Source organism: Tigriopus californicus, chromosome 2, assembly GCF_007210705.1.
Source record: "Tigriopus californicus strain San Diego chromosome 2, Tcal_SD_v2.1, whole genome shotgun sequence".
In the NCBI taxonomy this organism is placed as follows: Eukaryota; Metazoa; Arthropoda; class Copepoda; order Harpacticoida; family Harpacticidae; genus Tigriopus; species Tigriopus californicus.
The window spans coordinates 5,585,219-5,596,081 of record NC_081441.1 but is presented as its reverse complement, the minus strand read 5'-3'; the positions used below and the strand labels follow the sequence as shown (position 1 = coordinate 5,596,081).

Sequence of the window (10,863 nt, the reverse complement as noted above, 5' to 3'; positions counted from 1 at the left end):
GTACCCGGTTCGACTCTCCTTCCAGAATTTTCTGAAGGTAACATATTAATGCTAAACACACCCACAGACGGTGAACTAATCTTATACCACAGAATTTTTGCGTCTCATGTGCATTTCAAACCTAAAAATCACAAGGGGGCAATATCAAACTCAAGGGCTATCTAAAAGCTGTTTGCGGCTCAGAATCAAATCAATAAAGGAGTAAGAACTGAGGAATAGTAAATTTGAAATAATAAATATCCACTAAGTGAAGATGGTAGAATGGCCATCAGATGTCTCGTGAGTAGAGACTACCTAGAACCCCAGCATGACCCGATGATCAGCTCGCGAAAACCTCAAGGTCGGGGTTTTTGGCGGACTTCCTTACCGCTACTGAGATTGGAATCCCAGCAATTTAAGACGAAAACTTGTTCTCTTCACTTATAGATGCTCTAGGCATAGATAAGCGAGGTTGAGTATACGTCATCAAATTCGACCAATCTGACGAACATTGACTTTGCTTGGAAACCTTCCGGACAGGGAGTCAGTTGCTTTTAAAGAGACCTCACACGTTTGCATTGCACAATAGGGTAAAGCTTTGAATATTTATGACAAATTTGATCCACCATGGATTTAACCAACTCATTCCACAGGGTTAAAACTGTTTTTTGTCATTTGAATTGCATTTGTGTGGTATTTCTCAATGAAATGTAGTTGTCACACTGATCTTATGCCTGCTGCCAGTCTCAAGTTGAACTAAAGCACTTCAAAAAAGAAAGTACCACCATAATCAACAAATTACATTGTAAAGTTTCCAATGACCCTGATAGCCTTTTCCAATGACCCTGATCTGATCCAGTATGTCCATGTGACACCTACTAATCTGTCAGATCATCATGTTCTTGAGATAGGGTCGACCATTACTCAAAAGCCGGCGTGCTCTAGAGTAAAACCGGCCAAAAAGGTCGGTTTGGCTAAGTTCAAGTTCAAAGATGAACATTGGCCGTTGATTATAGAAAGATTAGAAGAACTTGACCTGATTTCAATTCTGAAACAGGAATCGTCCATAGATGCAGCCATTGATAAGTTAGTTTCAGTTTTTAAGGAAGTTTGCTCCAGTTTAGCAATCTCTGAATGTGTTCCGAAAGGTGGTACACGGACAAAAATTCCAAAATATAGGAAGACTTTGTTCAAAAAGAGTTGCAAACTAGCAAAAAGGCTGAAGAGCACTTCGAATCCAGTAATTGTGGCTAGTCTCCAAAAAAAGTTGGACGTAGTTCAGGGTAAGATTAAGGCCTCCATCGAATATGACCAGTTACAAACTGAGAGTAAGGTGGTTCAGGAGGTCAGGTCGAATCCGAAGGCATTTTTCTCTTATGCGAACTCTAAGAGAAAAATGAAACACTCTGTTGGGCCTTTTGAGGTTGATGGGGCAGCCATTAGCAATGTAGAGACTATGGCTAACATGCTTGGAGATCAGTTCTCTAGTGTGTTTTCAACCCCACTGAGTTCGGAAGCAACAGCTCATTGCTCTGAAGATGAGTCTGTTGAGATTGACATGGTTAGTCAAGCTGAGCGTTTAGATGATCTTGTAGTCACAGATCAAGATGCTTTAGAGGCCATAAGGGACTTGAGGCTTTCCAGCTCTCCTGGTCCTGATGGTGTGACATCTCAGTTTCTGATGAGATGCTCACTGGTTCTCGCTCCTGTTTTCTCGTACTTGATGCGCTGCATCTTGGATCAGGGCAAGTTTCCATCTTCACTAAAGTTAGCTCATGTTGTTCCAATTTTTAAAGGGGGAGATAAGTCGCTCCCCAGTAATTACAGGCCGATTTCTCTCACTTCGAATATTGCGAAGGTGTTTGAGAAGATCATGAAGTTCAAACTTGTTGAATTTCTTGATATTCATGAAGTCCTTCCTCCTAGCCAGCATGGGTTCCGAGCACATTTTAGCACGGTTACCCAACTGATTGAACATATTGAGCGGGTTATTGAGGGACTAGAGAGTCATGAATCAGTTGATGTAGTTTATCTCGACTTTGCCAAGGCCTTTGACAAGGTAGATCATGGGCTTTTAGTTAACAGGCTCCATGAAATTGGGATCCAAGGCAGGGTTCTCAATTGGTTAAAAAGTTTCATTTCTGGTAGGAAGCAATTGGTTAAGGTTGAGGGATCCCTTAGTGACATACATGATGTCAAGTCAGGTGTTCCCCAGGGTTCGATCTTAGGGCCCCTCTTGTTTATAATATTCGTTGCCCCGCTTCAAAAGCTTAGTATCACTGCCAGTCTCTCTTCTTATGCTGACGATACAAAGTTAGTTTCTGGTAGGAATGGCCAAGATTCCAGTAGCCTTGCAAAGGACTTAAATCGAATCTACTCTTGGGTAACTGAGAGTAATATGGCCCTGAACGGAATGAAATTCCGCTCAATGACATTTGGGTCAACTCCTTTAAATACTCCACTCGTAGATAATGGAGGTAAAGATATTGAGCAGGTCTCATCTATGAAAGATCTAGGTGTAGTCCTCCAAAATAATGGAAAGTTCGATGAGCATATCCAGCTGAAGGTGGGTAAGGCTTTTCAAATGTGTGGTTGGATATATCGCACGTTTAAGTCCAGAGATAGCATCACGATGCTAACTCTGTACAAGTCGATTGTCCAGCCACATCTTGAATACGCCTCACCCATTTGGGCTCCAATGAGTTCAGCAGGTTTGCAAAAGGTCGAGCAAGTCCAAAGATGTTTCACTAGGAACATCACAGGAATGAGAGAGCTCTCGTATTGGGAAAGGTTAGAACGGTTGGGATTGTACAGTACTCAGAGAAGGTACGAAAGGTATCTGATATTGTACGTTTTCAAAAGTATCCATGAGCTTTGTCCCAACCCAGGGTTTAGGGTCAATTCTAGTGACCGTAGAGGCTTAATGTGCGTTTTGAGAGCACCTTCAAGTCTTCGAGAATCCAGGCTAGTTCGAACAATGAAGTCCACATCTCTTCTTTCTCGGGCTCCTTCATTGTTTAATTTGCTTCCCTCTGATATTCGTAGGGAATACGTAGGCCTTGTTGATCCGGTAGCATCTTTCAAGTCAGACTTGGACAAATTTTTAGATAGCATTCCGGATCAACCCTACATTCAAGGATTAGCTCGGTCTGCCAACTCAAATTCGTTGGTAGACCAAATATCATATAAAAATTGAAAGGTAATAAATAGACGAATTATAATCTTTCATTTTAATAGTACTGGGGATTACATTCCCTGTAGCGGTTAGAAAAGCCCGTGAAAAAACAAACCAAAAAAAAGAAGAAAAAAAAGTATAAAGGGACTTGTTTCTTGATAGACCCAGGAAGTTCACATGTGGGAATGTTAATCTGAATAATCTAATGAGATATTTTAGCAATCTATTTCATGAAAATATGGGTTCAGAAAGGATTTTGAAAGTAACCGAAATGTTAGTAACAATCTAAAATGCAGTATCCATGAATCAGCTTGCCTTCAAGTAACATTTGGCAGCGCCCTGGAAGAAAATATTCAATGATGCTTGTCATGATAGTACTCTTTCTTATAAAATGCATCAATTCAAAATATGTTGGGAAACTTTTTAGGTCTATTGATCGTTTACATTTTTGAAATGAAGCTACTTATCAAACCTTGCGGGTCTCTGAATTCAGGGTCCCTCATTCTACTTAACTTTTAGTTTCGTATATTATTTGATCGACAAACGAATTAGAGTTGACGGATCTGGATAACCCTTGAATATAAGGTCGATCAGGGAATTTAGTCAAAAGCTTGTCCAAGTCTGACTTAAATTCTGCTACTGGATCAACGCCTACATACTCCCTACAAATATTTGAGCAGCAAAATGAAGAATGATGGAGCCCGAGAAAGAAGAGAGTTGGACTTCATTGTTTGAGCTAAATTTTGCCAATTAAAAAAGTCTGGTTATTAAGTAGGCTGCTTCAAAGTTAAAATTATTAAAAAGGGGCTAACTTGGAAATAGCGGATCTATAACTTTCCAAATTTAAGAGACTTCCCAAAATCTGGCCACCCTAAAGAAAAAGCTAACTAATCCCTTGAATTTATCAATGCCCATGTCAAGTTCTTGATCAATAGTAAATTCAAATGGCCCTGAAAATTGGGTTTTGATACTTGCGAAAAGGCGCACATGACATGGCTAGGTATCTGTGCAAGGATGGCTCATAACCCAATTGGTTCGGAGACCTCAATGGAGGCGAGTGCTTTCGTTCTACCTGTGTCGGCAGTTCTAAGCCAATCAGCTCTTCTTTTTGGGACATCTCCTCCCCAGCTCACCCTGGTGTCAAAACCTCGAACGTGATCTCGACGTCTGCCATCGACACAGAGGTTGCAGTTAACTAGTTTTGTGCAAAATTTTGAGGTGATTCTATAGTCAATGCATGTAAGGCCATCCAGCTCTGTAATGGTCTGATGGATTCTAACAAGCTAGATACAATAACCTAATCGATATCCTAATTCTATATCTCTTTAAACTTGTATGTCCCTTTTTGGTGACCCAGGATCATCGGCACCACAATTGACGGCAGGGAAGTCCTAGGACGCTAATAAATTATAGTGTAAGGAACCAAGTGTTTTTGACGGGCCCATTCTGCTCAGTTCAGCTCATGCAGGAGTCAACTTTGTGGCCAATCATTGAGTTCCGTAGAAGCTATCGACTAACAAAAACACTCATTGAGAAACTTATCCTTGTTCTGTTTCATCCTGTGCCCATCAATCCTGGAAGTGCAAATTAGTTTGCTAGAAATGACTTGAATTCTGATCGGTGCTGATCAATCATTCTTTAGACCTAGAAAATGATCCAAAAAAAATGTTGCGCATTGGGATGCTTTTGAGGGAAATATTGATTTTGGTGATCTATGATTCATATAATGGGTACAAACCTAAAACATAGAATCTTACAAATTGGAACTCATGCCACCTAGCTCGTTGCACGCGACCTCTAACGTCATGGACCATTCCTTGTTTTCCTGTCTGGCTTGATAGAGGTCAAGTTTCATAGCGCCCTCATCATTGATTGTGAGAGAATCGGACAGTCTAGCAGGATTATGTCTTCTTATACTTTGAGAATAGGCGAGTTAATTACATTCATGATTAACTTCCATTTTCAAAAAAGATTAGGCTGCATGTGTATAGGGGCCTTATGCATTAAATGTATTGTTAGCGAGAGAAATGGGGTTTACATTCAGCTTGACATTCATCAATTTTTCGTACTTTTACGGGAGGATTTTGAAAGTACATTCTAATCCATTATAATTTCAAATTGGACAAGCCATCATGGCAATTGCTCAGTTTTGTTGGTTCAAATTGAAGGTGTTGAAATGGGGGGCCTTTGATACTTTTTTCTTACTCACCTTCCCTTTCACATTTCTCGCATACGTGGCCAATTTCATAGGAAATCTTGTAAATAATTTTGCATTTGAGATTGATAGGAAGTAGAAAAAAACCGATATTTGAATACCTTTGAGATTTGTCAGCTGTTTTTGATCATTGGCCACAACTTTCCTTGTTTTAATCAACATTTCCACATGTTTAGGCACTATTGACAAAATACACAATTGAATATGTGTCAATAAAGATTTATCTGTTGGCAAAATAGTCCCAGGTCTACCCCCCCATTCGCTCCATAATTTATTTTCACACAGGCACGTTCTATTTAAGTGGTCATAGTCCTGTTTCCTCTTTTGGATTCATTATCTGAACTAACCCATGTCCAGAAACGCATCCAAGAAATAAGTACCCATTAATTCAAGGTGCATCGATTTTGACTGGTGAGGTACAGAATAACAAGGCTTCAATTCTAACGCTCCTTTTCTTTTTATTTCCTTACTATTAAAATCCACAAAAGTCATCCTCAAGTAAAGAGCTTTTCAAAAGGTCAAAAGAATAAATTAAGTTTTATGACACTCTTACATCTTAAACCTCGCACGACCATGTACTAAAACAATGTCTATAAACAACCTCTCCCTTTCAACACTAGTACTTTCTTATTCAATAAAGGTCCTAATTGTTGTAACTTGCGTTATTTCACTGGCGACGAGGATAGAATGCCAGTGTCATAAGCTTAAGGAAAGTTTAGTTGAATAACAGGAGACGGAATTTTCATCATTCCGGGAAATGGACGATACAACTTGGTTTTTTGGATTGGTATGAATAACCTCCAAAATGGGCTGGAGACTTGAAACCTTAAAAGATACATTGGTTTTCCTAACCATTTCTGTGATGTTTAAGTCAAATTTGAAGGGACAAGGTTAGGCGTCATAGTAAAGTGCAAATTTAAATTATGAATTGAGTGGCTAGGAAACCCTCCAATGTTTTGAAAAATCATAATTTGCCAATTGGATGTTTTATGATCATCTTTACAAAGTTGAAACACCAAGTTAGAAGGGCTCTCAAATCGGAATGGGTAGAAAGGTTGTAAGTGAATCAATCAGGTCTAGGACATGATCTTCTTTAAAGAGAGAAGGGCAACCAAGTGGGCAACTAGGGAGCCCAATAACATGCAAAATCCTGCCACCTTATTTGAATTCACGCTTCATCCTCCCAAATAAGAATATCTCTAATACGAAACGAACACGTTTAAGATCGAATAACTGTTGTGTTTCCGTTAGATTCCGTACCACATTAACTTACTTTAGCATTTTTTGTATTCTCCTTCCTTTGTTCTTGTTACTCTCTGAACTCCGTTGTATGCGAGGAAGAGGAAAAGTGGGTGAAATTGAAAATCGACGTCCCGGGGCTTAAGAAGTTTTAGTTTCTCTTGACCGCATAACACCAGCCAAACACTTTTGATAGCTCAAGGAGAGCTTTAAAAAATCTCATAATCTGCAACAATTCAGCTAAGCTCTTTTTAAAGGTTTTAATCGCCTTTTAACGATAAAAGTACCCACTAATTTGTTGCATAGGAAGATTTGGAATCTATGACCCCTAATGTTATTCCAAATTACACATACATTTACATACGTACATGACATGAATATAACTGTTTACTGTTGCTGCGAGGTTAAGAAATAATCTTCCGCTTCCTACAGATAAATGATGATGTTATGAAAGCCCATATTTCAATGCATGATTTGGGGGAATTAGTTGGCACTCTCACTGATCAACATAGCTTTAAGTTCATATTTCTCATTTTTAATGCCAGTGACATCGTCATTTTTGACCGCGTTAGCGGCTTGCCATGAATCATTCATGAGTCTGAATCGGGTGTTCCCATTTCTTTTCGATAAGTGCCATCACGATTGTTAGATGACAACCATGAAATCATAATATTGTGCAATTTCGAAGAACTTAAATGCTCAAATTCTGAGCAACTCAAGCAGAGACAGGAAAGCTTTGCCAAAGCATCAAATATTGAGGCGGTTCAGATAACATGAGTCTTAGGATTTCTGTTCGGTTTCCATTAGTGGTATGCAGACTTACTGATAAATTATACGAGACCAAAACAACATCTTTGAACTTGGCTGAGAGCTGTGCTTTTTAGTGTCATGTGGGACGAAATTGCAGAAGGGCACATTTCTTGATTAATTATCAAAGAGTTAGAGATCATCAAACAACTGGTTGACCGCAGAGGAAACTGCTTTCATTTGGATGTTGTTACTAGGTGTCCTTGGATTCGAAGATAAAATTCATACAACCTATGCAAATATAGAAGCGATTTTGCAAAGCTCCTGAAGTCGTCGTTCGATTCGTCGCCATTCTTGGGCTGACTTTTTTTTTGACGCTCAATCATTGATTGTTTTGCGAGTGTTTTACCCGTTAAATCCGAGGTCATATACTAACACAAAGATAGCGAGATTGCAACTTGGCCCACTTGTTGTTAATGATTCAACATGGAGAAACTTGACGTTATCCCCAAACGTCAAAGGATTACTAAGGATGTTGGTGAATTATTAGGGCAAGAAAGTTGTAACAGTCAGGGTCAGACATTTCTGTTGCATGATTGATGCGAACGTGCCTTGAAAGGTATTTATACGGCGTACTCTTGTTTACTTTACTGACTGTATGGACGTGGCCTCTAGCTCTACCTACTACAGTACCTATACTACCTCCATACACTCGTACAGTAGGTGGAAGTTTGAGAGTCTTGTTCGGTTCCATTGGCTTCCCTATCTTCCTTCCTTTCTTTCTTCCCTCCGTCCCTTTCATCCTGACTCTTCCTAACCTTGGCGGGGTCTAGTGCCAATTCAAAGCACCGCAAAAGAGTATAAATCTTGCTTTGTATACAGAAACGCAAAGTGATGCTCCAATGTCTTGGCCGCTGATTGACTTCCACTTTTTCCTCCTGTGGGCAAAAACGAAGGCTATCGCAATCTGGGGCCAAACTGACATTTCCGGGGCGGAGTCCTTGCTCGTCAGTATGAGTCCCTCGGTACGGGCTCAAAGCCTTAAAGGCCACAAAGGCCACAAGCTCTGGGCCAAAACTGTGTGTGCAGTAGTGTGTGTTCCCCACCCAATTTGAATGTAATCCGCTGATCTCATGGAGTGCAAGGAGGTGTGTGCTTTGTGGATTGCAAATCATTATTTCTGGGTGATAAAATTGGAGAGCCAGCGGCGATCTGGGCACATTAAGAGATACCCGAGGTGTTATCGCCTTCCTTCGTGATGACGGACAAATTTTGCCGTCAAAGGCTACATGACGAGTACAACGTGCGACACACATCTACGTACCCAGTACTGTACATGCACGAGTGCTTGTACGTACATAGTATAGGTACAACGTAAGGAGGGACGTAGTATGTACGTAAGTACGTACATGCATACATACATCTATCCATCCATCCATACTTATTGTAGGTTCAATGCTAAGTGAGTCGGCGTCGGGAAGAGATTCCCAGTGCTTACATTGACATGAGGACGTGTAGTGTTGCAGAGGCCGAGACTGAGGTTAGTTAGTGCGAGTTCTACTGCGATCCTCACCAACAGCATCCAAATTCATCGGCATCGTCAGAGAGATATGCAAATTGGTTAGTCCACATTACTTCCCTTGTGTCAACACCCGGTATCGATCATTACAATTATTAGTCTCTCTCACAACAATAACATCGCCAACACCATCATCACCACCATGGATCATCCCGAAATTGTAGTGACGAAGAATCGGGACGGAGAGTTGGAGGCCGCGCCTCGAAAAAGTTCACTCGCTCGGAAACGCTCGAACAGTAGTGGGGGTGTGGTCTCAACCAACGCCATGAACCACCCCGAAGTGACGTTCCAGCCAGACACCAACTCCGAAGACTTTCCGGGAGTGGCGGTCGGGGACAACGATTGGGATGATCTCTATGAGACCATACCTGTGTCGCCGATGAAGGACTCCCGGGAAGAGGAGTCTCGATTGCAAGCGTACTTGAACTTGAAAAGGGCACGGGATCGATCACGGAGCTTGCCCAATGTACATGGAGGTCGGCCTCAATTCGTGCTTGTGAATAGAGACTTTAATAATTTGGAATCCATCAACGAAGACGGCGACTCCGGAGGCAGCAACAATCACCTCAACAGGTACGGTGTCGTGGGACAAAACGTTGGAGTCGCGTGAATGATACAGGGTTGAGCAGTTCAAAATCGGGGGTGCAACCAAGAGCGAATTGAAATTGATATTATATTCCTAAAGGGTATCCTATATGCCCAAATTTTACCGAGTTCTCAATCCCATCTTGGTACGTGGCCATGTAGGAGCCTGATATTTTGATTGACCAGAAACGGTCATTAAGAGAGTAACCAATGTCTTTTTCATGGGAGCGTGACGTGGGCACTGATTTATGACCACTACCACCACCCATCCAAGAGGTGGCAAAATTCAACTTCTTTTTTATTGAGTTCATAATCACATTTCATATTGTCAACTGAAAGAGATCTGTTCCCCGAATTCCGATACGTTTCAAGATCTCATACCATCATAGTCGTTTTGTCATCTGGACGTTCACACACAGCTGACCGACAGCTAGGATTGCCACTTCCAATGGATCGCATCCGATGAAAAATGGCTTTGGTAGGATATTCAGTAGAAAATCTTTGCGAGTGATTTTCTTGTCATATAATAAGGTTTAGATTTCACATATTACCATTATCCAAGAAGTCCTACGGTCAATTTTACGCACCTGGAGAGCATCTTCCTACTTTACCGAAAGTGCTACGAGTTCCCGTTCTTCCGAAAATGAAAGTACGATATGCCTTCAAAATCAAAATTCGTTCGCTTCGTATCTTTTTATTCATTTGTTAGTAGGTTAAATTAAAATATGGCTCGGTCAATTTTAAACACATATCTTGATAGATTCAGTTTTTTGAGAGCACTCACCATTATTGAACTATTTTCTTTTCGCCTGATGTTATTTTCGGCCTTGCAAAGGCGGGGAAGAACGCCAAGACGATCAAACAGTTTCTACGTAGTCCTATCCGTCTGCCAATTCTCTAAATATTCATGTCACTTTCAACATAGATGGCGTCCAGAAGCTTTTTGATCTAAATTTCTTGGAATGTATAATTGAGTTATGCCATGGTAAGCGTCAAAATGCCCGGGCAAATGCCTTAAATTATTCAATCTTGGTCAGCTCATAGTAGAAATTGAGTTCATCAACAGTTGCTCAAAATAAATGGAAGCCTATTTCAATTTGACAACCTAGTACACTGTGACCGTAAAGTTCTCGCACCGTTGAAGTCCACTGGCATTTTATATTTCTCGCTTCATATTCATATGCACTGCTCCTGAGAAAAAAGTAGATATTTGGGTAACCAAAGACACGTAATAGATATTATCAAAATTTAAGAGGGCAATTCCAATTAACACAACCGTACAATAGCTGTTGCTGCCAAGGTGTATTAGTTGCCAAAGTATCACGTCTTTGGAAAACATGAAAT

The 10,863-nt window shown here is 40.7% G+C and overlaps 1 protein-coding gene across 2 annotated transcripts in view; it reads left to right on the top strand.

Moving 5' to 3' along the window:
- The window catches only part of LOC131893670 (cAMP-specific 3',5'-cyclic phosphodiesterase-like), a 49,668-nt gene that overhangs the window by 10,990 nt on the left and 27,815 nt on the right, over positions 1-10,863 (top strand). The window contains exon 1 of one of the 2 annotated variants that reach the window (XM_059243776.1): positions 8,720-9,507. The exons of the other annotated variant lie outside the window; for it this stretch is intronic. Within the exon in view, the coding sequence (XP_059099759.1) occupies positions 9,077-9,507 (431 nt within the window). The 5' untranslated portion in view covers positions 8,720-9,076. Of the gene's footprint in view, positions 1-8,719; positions 9,508-10,863 lie in introns of those variants that run through there. 2 annotated transcript variants of the gene reach the window in all.